This window comes from Ciona robusta, chromosome 9 (genome assembly GCF_009617815.1).
Source record: "Ciona robusta chromosome 9, ASM961781v2".
Taxonomy (NCBI): domain Eukaryota; kingdom Metazoa; phylum Chordata; class Ascidiacea; order Phlebobranchia; family Cionidae; genus Ciona; species Ciona robusta.
In genome coordinates this window covers 7,099,323-7,116,058 of record NC_143243.1, presented here as the reverse complement: position 1 = coordinate 7,116,058, position 16,736 = coordinate 7,099,323, and the positions used below count along the sequence as shown (strand labels likewise).

Sequence of the window (16,736 nt, the reverse complement as noted above, 5' to 3'; positions counted from 1 at the left end):
TCCAGTTTGTATTGAGAATTCTAGGAATGGAAATTGACGTTTTGATTGGGTAGATTTTGTCCTGGAACTAATTCTCTATTTGGTATTGTGGACTTTGGCCTCGGTCAGTGACGTTTTGTTTGTTGTGTTTAACGCGGAAATTGTTGTTGTACGCTGAGGAAATTTTTTCTGCATTGTCAGCTATATACCTCATTTCCGAGGGCTTTGGCTTTTGTAAATATTACTCAAAGTTCACTTTACTTTCGTGGTATTGACGCGTACTTAACATAGTTACTGTGGGGTAAGTTGGATAAAAGACAGTAAAAGCATTGACTATCTCACCCCAGCCTACTAAGTATAGAAACTGACGTTGGAAAATTTTCATTCATCCTGTCACTGCTTGCTATATTTAAACTGAATAAAAGTCGCAGCAAAAATCGTGCTGCTAAATTTGCTTTCTAAAGTTAGACTGCTGTGAGTCAACACGGCCTCAAAATAACGTTTTATTTTCATGTACTTGTACTATTTTTACAATGGCATCCAGTTTCATTTAACTAACATCGTTTCCTGCCATCGGATGTTACTGTAACCGGTTTCCTACTCGCTTAAGAATAATTTCAATTAATTTATTTCGCGTGACAGCGACAATCGTAAAATACTGGCGTTGTGTTTTATAAACCTTGCACAGTTGTAACTTTGTGGGAATGTTTTTAATTATTTGATTGACCTCAATATTATGGTTTATATCGACATTGTCTTGGCTATAGATCTCGCAACCAATGTGCCACGGCACCAAGCCAGGTCGTCTTTTAGTGATGGACTAAAACCTATTGTCTTCTCTGTTTACATAAAAAACTATAAACGTGGAACAATAAAAAGCATCCGCTATTTTGAAGAGCCAACATATTTTTAAGCCATTTCACTGTTCATATACTGTAGCGTTTTTACAACTTTTATTTAAATTCAAAACAACCTGTTTATTTACAAAAAATGTGTCGTTTTAAAAAGCAAAACAAAATTCGTAAATATGTTTCCGTTTGAATGCTGTACAAAAGTGCATGTCCTTTAATAATCACATATCGATGATTTCCCAGTGCTGTTCCTTTTCTGCATCTCGTGGAAATGTGTATGCTACGTTGTGGGGCCCACGAGTGACGACCAGACTCTGATCCATAGCGGGAATTAACCAACATTTATCCGCGGAGGTATCAGTCTCAAGGAAAAATGCTCTCGGGTCTTTTATTGTGCTCTTTTCGTCGTTATCAATATCAGCAAGATTGACATCTGACTCGAGGAATTTCAGTTTTTTCTCTTTACCCAAGCAGGTAGCGTACTTGTACGTGTCCGGGCCAATTTCGATCCCGAATATGTACACGATTTCCCTTGGAGAAACCAACTTCCAATAGTACAGGTCTGATTGCACTTTCGCTACTTTGACCGTTCGTTTTCCTGTGAGCACATAGGATGGCGACTCAGCTCGTGGAAGCTTAAGTTCCACCCTGCAGCGAATCTTTTGGAACTGATTGATAATTCCGTCCACGCAATCATAGTCTTCCTCCTCGTCAATGCAACTACACTGTTCGTCGCTGCTGTCGCCGCAGTACGATGCAGGTCCTGATTCTAAACTTCCTTTTTCTTCTGCTTCAAGTGTATTTGTTTCTTTGGTACCTGGTGGATTCATTCTTTGTTAATCACCATAAAACCTAGCCATTTAAACCTATATACTAAAGCAGAGCCATATTGCTCGTACCTGGCATGTTGACTTTGTCGGAGCCTTTCTTGTGTCGATGTCGTTTTCGTCTTTATAAAATTCGGTGTGAAGATATGCTGCAAAGTTACTCTACTTATAGTCCCTTCAATGAGGAAGCGTTTACTGCATGTGAAAGCAGCAGTTACAGTATTCCCCTTGTCCCAATTTTCTATGGTTAAAGGAAGATAAAAAATAAAGAGTAAAACTACGGGAAACTGTGACGTCAGCTTTCTAGGGAAAATGTTTGTTTAAAGTTTTTGTCGGCCTAAAACAGTAAGTAGCGGCTGGAATCTTCTTTTACAATTTTACCCAAAATTACCCTTTCCCATGTGTGTCGCTGAATTGTGGGTATAAACCGCCTGCTTTGCAAAACGACTTTGTTTTGCTCAGAAACTTAGCAGTTTGCACAATCACCGAATGACGTAATTATTTTACTATTTAAAAACGAAGTCAGTTTAGTGATGCACCTTGATGATATAACACGTCTATATAACTCGCGCCAACTACGGTCATGTTAGTTGTAGCTTAAAATGTCGTGCAGGTTTATTTATAAATGTGTGTCATGTCACACTATATAAGTGGAAACACCGTGTGAAGTAAATACAACAATACGCACTTCCGTAACTCAATTTATTGCCGGAACTTGCATTATTTTGTAAACAAACAAAAAAAACTTTTTATTCACTTTTCTCGTCTCATTTGCTAGTAAACAAAGAACGTTTATTAAAGAAATATAAAACTGTATCCACACGGCTCCCATATACACGATCATGGAAATTATGTAATAGAGTATAGTAGGGTGGGGAAAGATGGGACACTGTATATTAGGGTGGGGAAAGATGGGACACCTTTTAACTCTGTTTCCCCGTCCCATTTAGCAGTTAACAATAAACAATCAACCATTTATAAATCTCTATCTTCACGGCTCCCATAGACCGTTGTTAATTGTTTAAAATACGATCAGGATATCTGGATATTATGTGCTAAAGATGTCCCATCTTCCCCCACCCTACTATATAATTAAGCTATTTACGTTACATGGAATTTTTTACACTTCTATACCTCATCATGCGTATGTTTTACAATGTATTTTTAGAATCCTTAAATTTGGAAAACAATAATGCTGCAGGCAAGACATTGCCACGTCATTTAATTGTTTTGTCAATTCGCCCCAGGGCTTGACTTTTATTTTTGGCCTAATTTTACGTAATACCGAATCCGCACACTCCATCCGCGGTGTAGACTGACCAGTCGGTATTTTGGTCCTATACCGTTTGTTCTCTTTATTTACTTCCGACACTGCGCTACTATACGCTCAAAATAGAAGGTTCTATTTAAATACGAAACTGCGGTTGTCACTTTGGGTGAAATAACATCTAATATAAAACGATTCGTTGGATTTGGTTTTAGTCGGTTACGTATTTTGTAGCATTTAATCCTGACTGGTATTTTGTTACGAGAATTGTCCAATTTCATGAACACTAAATCAGAGCCATATTGAATGGGTTTATCAATTACTTTGATAAGAAGTCGTCATGTGTATTGGGGTGGGGGAAAATGGGACAACTTTTTGTTCTCTTTTTCCGTTCCAAGGAACAGCAAACAAAGAACATTCAAAGAATTATTAAACCATATCCCCACGACTTCCGTATAGAGAAAGTATAATGTTTAAGACACGATCAGGATATTTGGATATTATGTGCTAAAGGTGTCCCGTCTTCCCCCACCCTACTATAAATGTTTCGGCACTTTGATGCGATGTTGTGCAGACAAAGCTATATTGCACACGATCACCCAGTCTGTCTTCATACATGCGTATCATATAGGCCGAATAAGTTCCCTTCAACCATTGTTTATGATTCACACAACGGTCGCGGACACGCGTCACAATATTATTGAAAACCATCTGCATATTAGGAAATACGATTCAATACCCGTTTAAACTCGTTATTAATATCTAACAATGCATGCAAATTTTTCATGCGTCGACTTTGTTTAATTATTTTGACGTAGACTCCCAGTTACCGAATGCGGGAGCTGAAATAACAATATAATTAATGGTGGCATAAAAGTTTCCTGAAAATGACGTTTTTTCATTATGAACCATATAACGTTTCACGCACTTAACCCATAAACCATAGACGTAAATACCGCATGTTGCGTATATGGGGATGACATTTTAGTCAATCGTCCTACTTTTACGCATCGACGCAACTTTGACAGCCTAATTTAAAATTAATCATTGTGACTTATAAAGACCCCTTTCACGGCGTGTATTGTGTGTGCGTGTGTAATGTGCATTGACGTCATTAGTTTTTATGATTACGCATTGTACGAAACGTAGCAGGTGACAAACGAAACTATAAATCATTGCGACACGTAGCAAAGATGGTGTAAAAGGAATTACAAATGCAAAATACAGACTTGGCAGTAGTAAAAATATTCAACCACAAAGTAAAACGTGAGCTAACTGGGGGACTCATTCATTCCACACTTGGTTAGTTTATGAAATGTAATCGTAGAAATGCCATTTAAATGAAAGCTGTCATTTAAATAAATCAGTTTCCTTGTACAGTAAAAACGTTCGTAATATAGCGTGATTGTAATTTAAATGCGTTTTCAGCACAACGACCAACCATGGTTACATTTGTTGTGACGTTGTGTGTCCAAACCAAGTGTTAAATTACTGGGTTGATTTATTACTGGTATTTTCCTATCATAACACTGTATTCGAGATCGGGTTTAAGTTAGGAGCTTATTGCGGGTATTTCCCCCAGTATAAACCCCTGGGCGCCGCTAATAATCCGCGACATCGCAAGTCACCCATGACGGTCATGATAGCAATTTAAATTGGTTTCCTGTTTCCGGCCCTTATCCTGTTTACCGAACAAATATTCCTTTCTCCTTTTATTGAAAGTCCATCCTGGTTCAAGCGCCTTCAGGATTTTCGGGTATTTTTCCCGAAAAACTATTAAGATCAATTCTCCATCGCTGTTTTTGCCAACGTGGATAGCATCACGATAACACGTGGCCTGGTTTCTCACCCCACGAACATAGTTGCGTTATTGCGTCATCTGTTTCGGTTTTCCACCCGATTACCGATTGAACGTTATTGTTATTGCGTGAAAATGTGATGAAACACTCATGTCACCTTCGGATTCGATACAGTAGCTGCTTTGTACAAATACTAACATCGAAAAATAAAATCTGAAATCGTTTGCTAATTTACGAATAAAAATATGTGTTTAATTTTTCGTGACAGCAGTTGTGTTCACATACGATTTGGTGAACACATGTAGCACCTCTAAAACGAGTAATGCCCTGTATTGTAATATACCGGCTGTTGTATTACTGGTTTATTTTGCCGTAGGGGGTTTCGACTTCATTCACTCTTCACGTTTGCTTCCCACAGCTACTTGTAATTACTGTGTTTGAGGAATGTGTGACGTAGCATACCGCCTCTCCAGGGTGTTGTTTACATTGTGATTCGCTGCGGTATGATTGCCTCTTAAATATGTCTGTCTAAACAAATCAAATATTTCTAAAGCTTTGCTTGGCGAGTAATTACATATGTAAAGCACCCAATTGATGTATACAACAGTATTGTTTATTACAATCATAATATTATTTCGCTAAAGTAAAATGTTCGAAGTACAAAAAAGAAACCTCAGTAACAAACGTGTGAAACGTTTACAAACCACAGCACAGTCTGTGACGTGTTGGCCTGTTTTGCCAAAACTTTTACAAATCGGCTGTCATTGTAACGAGAACTTAGTTTCCCAGTATAGTACATCAGACTAATCTGTGTGGTAAAAAATCATATTCTATATACAGGGACCGATCGTTACTGTGGATATCACCACGTACAAATACACCTAAGTGATGATTGGAAATCACAATAAATAAATAAATAATTAAAAATAAATACATTGAACAACATAGCAAACAGAGGTATTTCACCTTTACCATTGCGGTGTTACAAGGTATTAATAACCCAATTGTCGGTGCTACTATCGAGTGTTTCAGTGTACAACCGATTGTTGGCACCACGGGTAACACCTAGGGTCGGATACATGGCTGGTACTAGTCTGTCATAACCTGACAAGGGGTCAGCTTCCAACTTGAATGCTCTTGGGTCGTTTAGGTCGTCGTTGTTGTCCAAGTCGATTGCGGTCGGTGAAGTAGTGGCCGTGTAGAAACGAACCTTTTCGCTTTCACCGTTCGTTGTCGCATATTTATAATCGCCGTTATAATCGATGCCGAAAACATAGATTACTTTGGTGCTTGATACTAGTTTCCACATAACGAGGTCGGAAACTGTAGTAAGCTGCACCTTTATCGTGCTACTTCCGCTCCATAAATGGCCGTTCAGCCCAACAAGTTCAACTGAACAAGACGTTGGCCCAGTAAAAGAGGTGCTTTCCTCTGGCTCCGTTATCACTGGTTGTCCGATAACTTCTTGCACCAAATCTTTTTCAAAATCTAATTCGTCAGTTAAAAAATTAATGAGTTCGGTTTTCTCGCTTTGGTAGCTAGCACAGAACTTTTCATTTTCTTGTACGATTTTACTCATACTTGATTCTTTATCGAAAAATGCTCCAGTGCCTTTGCTTCCCTTGCTAACTTGTCGTTCGATTCGCATGCGTTGTATTTCTGAAGTGACGGATACACGATGTGGCTTCGAAGATCTGCGTCGTGTCTTCCCAGAGCATTCTTGAACTTTGAGTGGTTGTTGGTTGGTATGGCTATCGTCTTTTCCGCTGAGCTGGTTAGCAATTGGTGAACCGGTTGCTGCGGAGACAAAAAGCAGGTTTTATTGCAATGAAAAGTTTATTTGATAAGAAATAAAACCAGTCTTAAACAGCAGTAATCATTAACAAATAAATCACAAAGGTTTATTAACTCACCACAAAGCATTATAATACGACGTTTAGTTGTCTGAGAAAAATCTGTTACTAATTCTCTCTGTGTTTCAGCTGTTGTCTCGATACTTAGTGTTCTGACTTGTGAGAGCAACCGTGTCTGTATTTAGCTGAAGTGAAATGACGTAATGTAACGCTCCGACGCGCTCACGTGACACGAATATAGTGGGGTTCGTGCGCTCGTTTTCTCAACGGCGTACTTTCCAATGGGCGCACTAGTAGTTTTTTTTAACAAACAAGTGTTTTTAGCTGTTTAAGGTAATTTTGCAAATAGTTTTCCTAATTTGGTATTTAAACTTACTTGCATAAACTTTCTGTCTTGCTTTTCAAATATACATTTAAGTTGCCTTTCCATTGCATACATAAGTCTATATATATGTTGGTTGATTCTGTATCAATTTGTATACTATACAATCAAAGTACTGTGATTAAAGAACGATTTTACTAAAATTCGAAATGATACCAAAAGTCTGTTTCTGAAGGTCGGCGCCTTGTCTATGGTGGCCTATGAGTGCCACCCTAATAAATAAATAAAATAAGAATATTACGATAAAAAAAAACGATAAGTAAAATGAAAGCGAAAAGTAAAATGAAATTAAAAAGTAAAATGAAATTAAAAAGTAAAATGAAATTGAAAAGTAAAATGAAATTGAAAAGTAAAATGAAAACGAAAAGTAAATTGAAAACGAAAAGTAAAATGAAAACAAAAAGTAAAATGAAAACGAAAAGTAAATAAATGAAACGTAAAATGAAAGCAAAAAGTAAAATGAAAACAAAAAGTAAAATGAAAGCGAAAAGTAAAATGAAAACGAAAAGTAAAATGAAAACGAAAAGTAAAATGAAAACGAAAAGTAAAATGAAAACAAAAAGTAAAATGAAAACGAAAAGTAAAATGAAAACGAAAAGTAAAATGAAAACGAAAAGTAAAATGAAAACGAAAAGTAAAATGAAAACGAAAAGTAAAATGAAAACGAAAAGTAAAATGAAAACGAAAAGTAAAATGAAAACAAAAAGTAAAATGAAAACGAAAAGTAAAATGAAAACGAAAAGTAAAATGAAAACGAAAAGTAAAATGAAAACGAAAAGTAAAATGAAAACGAAAAGTAAAATGAAAACGAAAAGTAAAATGAAAACGAAAAGTAAAATGAAAACGAAAAGTAAAATGAAAAACTTCACGTGGCCGAGACGTGCCAGTGCCAACATAGAAATCTTAAAAATTCTATCAAAATTACTTTTTATTTACTCTGATTTCTATGGAATGTCTTCTTTCATTTTAAACCTTCGTACTTGTTGCTTTAACGTACCGGTAGTTGTTTATTTATTCCTTGTTATTAGCCAAATCAACCCAACAATGTTGTTGCAATTTGTCATAACTTTTAAATCTAACCAAACATTCGTTATGCGTAGGCCTAATATTAGGAGTAGAACCATAGTAGGCTATCCTAAACAAGTAGTAATATAGGTCAACGCTTTGTTAATTTTTATTAGGTGAATTTTTGGTCTTGGGTGAACAAGTAGATATACCAGCCTCAAAAGCCTCATGTAAACAATAGTTCGGATCAGGTACTAAAGTGGATATCATTGCTTCGCAGATGGCCGACTAGTATACTAAACTATTACGCTTTATCTATGCAATGTACATTGTAGGTACTGGTATGGTACAAGACTACTAGACATAGCAGATTTAGATATAAAGAAATAATGTCAACTTGAGGTTATTGTATTTTCTATGTTTTGATATGGTTTATACTTAGATGTTAGACATAATAATGTAACATGGGCAGTATAGGCCCACTTAAAGACAGAAATATGGAACTAGGAAAATTTATACTAATCCGTAACCCACCCTGACAGCATTAGGTTTAAAACTACGGAATGCTCAGATTTTTACTATGCACTAACCCCTATGCAAAAATTTTAACCATTTAATAATATGTTACCACAGCACAGGCCTAGTAAACTTGTTAAGTGCCATTGCTGACATCAGTGATGGATTGGCAAAATGACGTTGTGTTGACTGGTGCATTGCAAAACTATGTGAGACAATCCATTAAAAGATTAGAAATACTTGATTTTGTAAAGCGTGACTTTCCTCAGTACCCATGGAGTCTAAGAACTCTTTGTCGAAGATTGAAATTTTTTAACATCACTTATATTGATCCAGCAATTGCAATAAATGATGTAAAGTCAGCAGTAACCAAAGAACTTGATGGACCTGGAAAGTGTTTAGGATATCGCGCCATGCATCAGAAAGTAAGGAAACAGCACCATATGAATGTACCTAGGGACCTAGTATATGCAATCATGGTGGAGTTAGATCCCGATGGGCTGGAAGCAAGAACACCAGGGAAGAAAAGGTTAAAAAAGGGTCATTTTAGTAGCAAAGGACCTGACTGGGTACATTCACTTGACGGCCACTGTAAACTAATGGGATTTCAAAAAAGTACTTTTCCACTAGCTGTGTATGGTTGCATAGACACTGCTAGCCGAAATCTGCTGTGGCTTAAAATTTGGACCGACAATTGTGACCCCAAATTAATTGCTCGTTGGTACTTTGATTATATTTATGAGACAAAATGTATTGCATCATATATGAGGCTTGACAAAGGTACAGAAACTGGTATCATGGCCACAATGCATGCATTTCTTCGAAAATCTCATATTGATGTTACTGATGCGAGTGATACTGTTATTTATGGAAAATCAACTTCAAATCAGGTATGTTGCTAACTTAACATTTTTTATTAATGCTTAAACATACCAGTGTCCGGTACTTAATATGATTTGGTGAAATCAGTTTCAATGTGAGCATAAAACATGGGGTGCAGTCTAAATATGTTTTTTTAACAGTAGTGGTTGACACTCTGTAATTAATACAATGGCTTTGTTTGTAGATTGAAAGATGGTGGAAAGAGTTACATGAACGCCTGGAAAAGTATTTTAAACGCCAATTAATGTCTTTGAAAGATCTGGGTCATTACAATCCTGACATAGCTTTAGACAGGTAACATGACGCAATTAAATTTTGCATTGCAATAGCCAATGTAGGATATTCATTGGAAAATGCAAGCATGCCCACTGTCGAGTTACAGGAGGTATTGCAGTGTATAATTCAGATGTTCCTGACTGTGTTAGTTTAACCCATTAATCCACTGGGTTCAGGCTATATTTGCTAATTGCTTTGCCCAAGGATACAAATGACTAAGCCACCAGTGGGTTTCTGACCCTACAACCTTTCGGTTGAATTCTGGCACAACAGACTATATGCAGCTGGACGATGTAAGTAATAACATTTATTTGCATTTACCCAAAGTAGAGCTTACAAAAACATTATTATTTATGTTTGTTAACAGAGATATACTTGCATTTGTGTATATACCAGTGCTGGAAAAGGAAATGAAAGTATTCGTGGATAACTGGAATACACATAGAATAAGATATCAAAGGGGTACATATCTTCCCAACGGCATTCCCAATCATATTTACAATTTTCCGGAAAACTATGGTCTTGAAAAATGTGGTAAATTATATTGTTATTCTTGCTCTGGTGTTCAGTACTAATAATAGTGATTCTCCAGGCCAGCATATAACTGATTCACAGCTAAAGGAAGTTTGTGAGGTTTCTGGAGTTCTGGATGTGAGAACCGACTTCCTATTGTCATCCCAGCGAAAGACTTTACAAGAATATATTCCTAACCCTCATCTCCTATCGGCAAATGAATGTACAGATGCTTACTTGTTTTTGAGAAGAAAGCTTGTTTCTCAGCTTACTAAAGAACCTGTTATACCATAAATATGTTTGTTTTTTTGTTTAAGTCTAAATACCAGAAAACTAAATTAAATTACCACTGATTTTATTTCCAGTTTTGCTGAAATTTTCTCGCAGAAAATATTCATTAAAAATGCAACAGTGAGCCACCATTTGTGTATTTATAATAAAACTACACTGTCATAAGGTAAAAAGAACATTAGTTGAAAAATGAAAGGAACAAGAGAAATTGTAAAAGGCAAATATGTACCGGGTACACAATATAACAAAATGTAGGTGTAGGAAATCTATAAAAGAAATACCATATTATAATAGATTATAAAAATATATGTACGGGTATGTTATCAAATAGTTAGATTTGTGCACCTGATTGTGAAAAGAAATTAGCTGGCTTATACGTAAAACTGAAATGCTTTATTACCGGTACCTCAAGCGTTTTGACAATTCGCCTGCTATGTATAATATTGATTTGCAAGCTTATTCTTTTTCAAGATTATTAATAGATCCTTAATTTATTGTTCACTACATCTTTAAATCCAAAGCTTCACAATAATCATTGCACTCGTGTTGTGCAACGAAGGTAGAGATTGCTCGCTGTGCTAGATTCCCTGCACAAAACAATAAAGTTCCATCTTCGTTTACATGTTTAATGGAAGCAATCTCTGGGTCAGTGTACACAGTAGTATCTCCTTGAATGTCGGTTAAAAGCAGCTGCTGGGAAGAATGCTGAAAGCTGAAATGTGCTAAACATACTGCTTTTTTACATGCTGTCGTTTCTTTGTTTCCACATACAGTACCATCATTCGATGTATATTTTGTAAATTTTCCATGTATATATTCTTCCAAGGTAACAAATGTGTCCTCTTCGCCGTCTGTAATTTTTCCGAAGTATATTTTAGTATATGTCGGTATATATCCAAATTTGCCTTTAGTCAGATTTTGTACTGCTTTGGCAAGTTGGGAAGTAAAATTTGCTGCAAGCATGTGCATTTGCACGATCTTGCGGGTATGGCCTTCAGGGGTTTGGTTTATTTCATTAAGTGTGTCCAATGTTTCTGGCAAGTATTGCTTTAACACCCAAGTACCAGGCAACAGCTTGGAAGAAGATTGCACCTTATATGCCTTTCTAAAGCCTCCTTGGCTAAAACTTTCCTTTTCGACCCGAATAATTTCCTCAATTTCAGTACTCCACATCATGTCAGAAATGTGAAACTGAGATAGTTTAATTTTTGTACTGGTAGCGTCCATAACGTTTCCTAATTTCATCATTTCTACAACCGATAAACTTTTGGGGATTGGGTGTTCCCTTTTCACACTAAATTCCACAGAAATTTGTTGCGGCTGAAGATGGTCAGTTTTTCTTCTTTTAATTTGGGGCAAAGAGCTTGATACCACAAGTTTAAACTTAGAATTTTCTTTACAAGCTAGTTCAGTTGTGTTAGCAATTGCTCTAATATGTACGACATTGAAGTTTGGTAATTGATCAAGTAAACAGCATGATGGACCTTGCTCCCCAGCTAAAATGTCACAGGTCATATCATCATCTTCAAAGGAAAAATGAGCATTACATGCCTTTTTTATGTTTTTAATGCTCAATTCATCAAACAGAAATGGAACAAACTCGCGAGCTCCTATTTTTAAATATTTTTGAGCCTTGCCTGATACTTCAGGGCTGCATCTTTGAATGGTAATGCATTTCCTATCTAAAATTTGCGAGTCATTCTTACCGGTAACCTTACGTTCAGGTTTCTTTGTTCTTTTTTGTTTCATCTCCTCTTTAAATTTGTTCCACATATCAGCCATTTTTGTTGATAATATCTTGTTTCAAAGCGCGTGCAAAGATTTAAAATGAAAGAAGACCTGCCATAGAAATACTACATGTAAGATTTTTGTGATGTCTATGTTGGCACTGGCACGTCTCGTCCACGTGAAGTTTTTCATTTTACTTTTCGCTTTCATTTTACTTTTCGTTTTCATTTTACTTCTCGTTTTCATTTTACTTTTCGTTTTCATTTTACTTTTCGTTTTCATTTTACTTTTCGTTTTCATTTTACTTTTCGTTTTCATTTAACTTTTCGTTTTCGTTTTACCTTTCGTTTTGAATTTACTTTTCGTTTCATTTTACGTTTCGTTTTCATTTTCATTTTCATTTTACGTTTCGTTTTCATTTTCATTTTACGTTTCGTTTTCATTTTCATTTTACTTTTCATTTTACTTTTCATTTTCATTTTACTTTTCAATTTCATTTTACTTTTCAATTTCATTTTACTTTTCAATTTCATTTTACTTTTTAATTTCATTTTACTTTTCGCTTTCATTTTACTTATCGTTTTTTTATCGTAATATTCTTATTTTTTTATTTATTAGGGTGGCACTCATAGGCCACCATACTTGTCATTATCCACGTAAGTCGTAACAAGTTGTGAAGTACTGCATATATTTAAATCCTATTTGAACTGTTAAAATTTGAATATACAAATATAAATTTAATTTAGAATGCACATTCGAATATTTATATTTCATTTTACCTGTTTTAATTTGATTACACGCATTATGTTTGCCCGAAACAGCGCAGTTAACTATTGCTGCGATTGTATTTCACTACCCCTTAAAAGGCATTGAAAAGTTTGTTATTTGGTAAAGAGGATGCGTTTTTAACTTGGTTGTTTTGTTTTGGCGTAATCGGGTGTTTAATTAATTGAAATAATAATACCCGACGTTTTATATATGGCCTCCTTGTTGCCACCACGCGACTGAAGTATAAATTAACCATAAAGTGCTTGGTTGTATAGAATGATATCTTTTAAGGTGTTTAAAACTTTGCAGTTAAAAGGCACCAACAATTTATGGTAATTTTTTTAATACCAAATATATCAGGTAATTTGTTTAAAACATACAGCCAGACAGATACGCTTACGTAGTTAGTTTCCGAATAACCAATTTTCACTCACTTTGTACAAGATCACGCAAAAATATGTGAATTAGGTGCAAACAATATCCCATGTTACCCAACAATACTATATACTAGGGTGGGGAAGATGAGAAACCTTTTCCTTCAACTTTCTCGTCCCATGTGGTAGTAAACAAAGAACATTTAAATAATTATAAATCTGTATCTTCGCGACTTTCCCCACAGGACCATAATATTGAAGATGTATAGCCCCCCGAAAAACTAAAAGGTCGTCCCTGGGTGGGCTCGAACCACCAACCTTTCGGTTAACAGCCGAACGCGCTAACCGATTGCGCCACAGAGACAGACGGCTGGTTGAGCGTGAACAAGCAATAATGTCCATTGGGCTGACACATTCGTAATTTTACTTTAACTAATAGACCGGCATATTGGGCACGAGCATGTATATACATCTGTTTTATATGAAAGATTGGTTACAGTTGACAAAATATACCTTGATTTTAGTTTTCTTGCTTTTTTACTTTAATTTTTTTTAACTTTAACCTGTTTCCAATATTTTTTAAATTTTCTTTTAAAAAGAAAATTTGAATAAAAAAGTTTTACTGTCAATGTCACTGAAAATCGTTTTGGTAAATCGTTGTTTTAAACTGGTTTTTGTGGCTATAGTAAACGTCGGTGTAGTTTGTCGCGAGGTGGCGCTCAAGTAACACCACGATTGAATTTATATCGGTTTCTTGGATTTACTAATACCTTAGTATACATACGATCGTACCTATCTTTATCGCGTAATAATAAAAAGAAAAAATTAAGGAATGTCGAATGTAAATTGGAACCACGCCACGATTTAAGTAAAAACCACTGTTATGTTAAATATCAAGTTCACCCAACCCCTGTATGTTATCACTTGCCACGTTGCTAAGATCTTATCGCTAAATAAAACAGACTTCGTGTTAAGCGAGAATTTCATGAAAAGGCAATTACACTTGACATTCAAGCCCTAGGGAACAAGTACTAACAAAGAATGTTTGTTGCCATTGCACTGCGTTGAAAACTTTCGTTTATTTTGCTTATCTAACCTATTAGTCCGAGTTCAGTGATAAACTACAAGGTTATGACTGCAACATCCGCCAGCGTATAATTTTAGACCTTACAATCCCACAGGGGCGTGAGAACGCTAATTGCGCGCATACAACGGACTGCTTAAGCAAAGCCACTGTTGTGGCATCCGTTAATATAACAGAAACGGTCAAGATGCAGGAGTGGTTGAGGTGTTTTAAGAAGGTGATTTTAAGTTAGCGTGGGTGTGGTTGTATTTAAAACGTCAAGACAGTTCCAAGTTACCGAGTATTTTGTGCTGTCCGCCCACACGTTCGAATTGCGATCTCGTATGTCATCAGTTGCAGCAGAGTTTATTAAAACAGAAACCTTTTGAGATATATTGGTGTTGTTTGAATAAATGTTAGCATGCGAATGAACGAACTTATTAAAAACACATCTATAAGAATACATGATGTATTGTAGGTACCAAGTAACATGCGAAAATAATTAGTATCTGCGAAAACAAGGATATGTGATTTAGTATCCGTTTGTGCGTTTTAGTTTTTGTGCTTTATATTTTCACTTTGGTGCTACGCAGTAAACTACTGGCCCATTACGTAATGTTTACACATTAAAATTTCATTACGTGGTTTTAAATCACGTGAGTGGTGTGACGTCACGGGGACTTTTTATATCCAATTTGTCTTCTCTTGATCTTATATTAGGTTTAAATGCATTAGTTGCTGTGAAAAAATCTATTATATTGGTATCAAAATGCGTACCACGTATTATAACATCACTTTATATTTGTGATTGTCAAACTGGTAACATTAAATGGTTATAACGCTTAAACAACTCTTGTGAACAACGGTCGAATGTGGCAATCTAACAAAAGAAGTCAAGTGTATGTTAGTAGTAGCCGTTTAAATTCAATTATGGCACACTTACTTTCTTCTGTTTACGACTGTTAAGCACTGGTCAACGATAACAGCCTCGATAGTTAAACACCACTGTACATGTCTCATTAAACCGACGTAGAGTGTCGAGTAGATAATTATTTTACAAGTTAGTATACACGTTTTGACCAGTGTTATATTGGCCATAAAGTGGTAAGCGGTCTCGCGTACAAACGGACCGAAGCGCTTGTCCCAACAACTGTTTCTTGGCGTTTATGACTCGACCAGTGGTTGCTGTTTGCTTAGCCTAGAAAATATTTCGCCGGGACGTTTGGGAGAACTGCTCCAGTTAATTTCGCTAAGTCGTCCGCTCACAATTGTTTCGCAACAATTAGCAATTGTCCGTGCGACCAGAGAATTAAACCAGATAATAAGCGCGGGATCGCGGTCAGCGGTGATCTAGAATTCGAATTAATTGCATGGCTTACCGACGAACCGGCGACCTGTTACTGTCGGACGCGTCCCGTACACTTATAGATGCGATCGTATGTGTAATAGAAATGGCGATGTCGTTCGTGCTGTGGTTTCCGGTGTTGTCCGCCGCGGTGACCAGGCGCTCTCCAGCCTTATATGATGATGTCACTATCGGGTTTATGACCGAGAGATCACTCTGAACTGTCCAGTCGTTCTTTCTCTACATTGAGGTATTGGTAACCACCCTTGTCGATGCGACAACCCGCGTCGTAGTCGTCGCTAATCAAAGTTTTCGGGCGCGCCGTTCTTCAAACATTGTAATACAATATAACGTTCGAATTTAGTCATCTCAGTTGAGCCGTAAATGAATGGTTTGATATGTTATCTTGATTCGTCTGTTTGACCATAGCAAAGTACAAGGAGTTAATGTTTTGTGTAGTTTATTTACTGCTACCACTTCACCAGGTGCGGGATTTAGGGTTGCTTTCCGGGCGTCGTTGTACCGGTGGCAATCATAACACAGCTCAAAGGTCCCGCTTTAATCTTCAAGGAAATGACTGTATTTTGGGGCCGCAGACCACGGGAGCCAAGTCAGCCAGAGATAATGGACTTGACAATGGTTCATGGCCAATATGATGTAAACATGGACGTTTGTGACAGAAAACAGACAAGTGCTAAGCCAACGCCTTAACGTGGACTAGATAGAACAAAGCTATAGCCTGAGACTCTCATTTGTTTTATAAATACCTGACCTCATTCTGTTAGAAGAGAAAGTGCTTAGACTCTTCGCCTCTGTGGTTTCGCGAAACGGAGAGGGTTCAGTTGCTTTCTATTACACCGACAGATCGTCACATTTCGAATTGAGTTTGTATTTCGAAATTATGTTTTGGCGGCGGTGTCGCTTTGCCAATTTTGGGCGATAATGGCCGTCGGGGAATGCGACGTAGCTGGAGAGAGGCTGGGTTCAGTTGAACCAAGCGATATTGAGCAGAAGACG

The 16,736-nt window shown here is 36.6% G+C and overlaps 4 protein-coding genes and 1 non-coding gene across 6 annotated transcripts; 1 reads left to right on the top strand and 4 right to left on the bottom strand.

Moving 5' to 3' along the window:
- Window positions 1-910: 910 nt before the first annotated feature.
- On the bottom strand, window positions 911-1,913 carry LOC149731799 (uncharacterized). Its single transcript, XM_089885188.1, has 2 exons — window positions 1,730-1,913; window positions 911-1,647 (listed from the first exon to the last, which is right to left on the bottom strand). Exons 1-2 carry the CDS (start codon window positions 1,734-1,736, stop codon window positions 1,052-1,054), a joined length of 603 nt encoding a protein of 200 aa, XP_089741314.1. The 5' UTR covers window positions 1,737-1,913; the 3' UTR covers window positions 911-1,051.
- A 3,401-nt stretch (window positions 1,914-5,314) lies between these two features.
- Window positions 5,315-6,791, bottom strand: LOC149731798 (uncharacterized). The gene is made up of 2 exons (XM_089885179.1): window positions 6,637-6,791; window positions 5,315-6,520 (listed from the first exon to the last, which is right to left on the bottom strand). The coding sequence occupies exons 1-2, from the start codon at window positions 6,644-6,646 to the stop codon at window positions 5,706-5,708; spliced, it is 825 nt and encodes a 274-aa protein (XP_089741305.1). The 5' UTR covers window positions 6,647-6,791; the 3' UTR covers window positions 5,315-5,705.
- A 783-nt stretch (window positions 6,792-7,574) lies between these two features.
- On the top strand, window positions 7,575-10,570 carry LOC149731797 (uncharacterized). The gene is made up of 4 exons (XM_089885154.1): window positions 7,575-9,369; window positions 9,546-9,655; window positions 10,005-10,171; window positions 10,230-10,570. The coding sequence occupies exons 1-4, from the start codon at window positions 8,641-8,643 to the stop codon at window positions 10,442-10,444; spliced, it is 1,221 nt and encodes a 406-aa protein (XP_089741280.1). The 5' UTR covers window positions 7,575-8,640; the 3' UTR covers window positions 10,445-10,570.
- LOC149731796 (myosin heavy chain kinase B-like) lies at window positions 10,563-12,822 on the bottom strand. Of its 2 annotated transcripts, none has more exons than XM_089885149.1 (2): window positions 12,148-12,822; window positions 10,563-11,964 (listed from the first exon to the last, which is right to left on the bottom strand). In XM_089885149.1, the coding sequence occupies exons 1-2, from the start codon at window positions 12,221-12,223 to the stop codon at window positions 10,943-10,945; spliced, it is 1,098 nt and encodes a 365-aa protein (XP_089741275.1). In that variant the 5' UTR covers window positions 12,224-12,822; the 3' UTR covers window positions 10,563-10,942. The 2 variants fall into 2 exon arrangements, with proteins under 2 accessions (XP_089741275.1, XP_089741277.1); XM_089885151.1 differs by having other exon boundaries at window positions 12,160-12,822.
- Window positions 12,823-13,601: 779 nt separating this feature from the next.
- Window positions 13,602-13,675, bottom strand: Trnan-guu (transfer RNA asparagine (anticodon GUU)). The gene has a single exon. It is a non-coding gene; the product is annotated as a tRNA-Asn (tRNA).
- Window positions 13,676-16,736: the final 3,061 nt, after the last annotated feature.

Coding starts and splice junctions, on each gene's coding strand:
- LOC149731797 (XM_089885154.1), top strand. CDS start 8,641: ATGGATTGGCAAAATGACGTTGTGTTGACTGGTGCATTGCAAAACTAT. Junction 9,370..9,545: donor GAAAATCAACTTCAAATCAG/GTATGTTGCTAA, acceptor CTTTGTTTGTAG/ATTGAAAGATGGTGGAAAGA. Junction 9,656..10,004: donor CCTGACATAGCTTTAGACAG/GTAACATGACGC, acceptor GTTTGTTAACAG/AGATATACTTGCATTTGTGT.
- LOC149731796 (XM_089885149.1), bottom strand. CDS start 12,223: ATGGCTGATATGTGGAACAAATTTAAAGAGGAGATGAAACAAAAAAGA. Junction 11,965..12,147: donor ACCTGAACGTAAGGTTACCG/GTAAGAATGACT, acceptor TTTCCTTTGAAG/ATGATGATATGACCTGTGAC.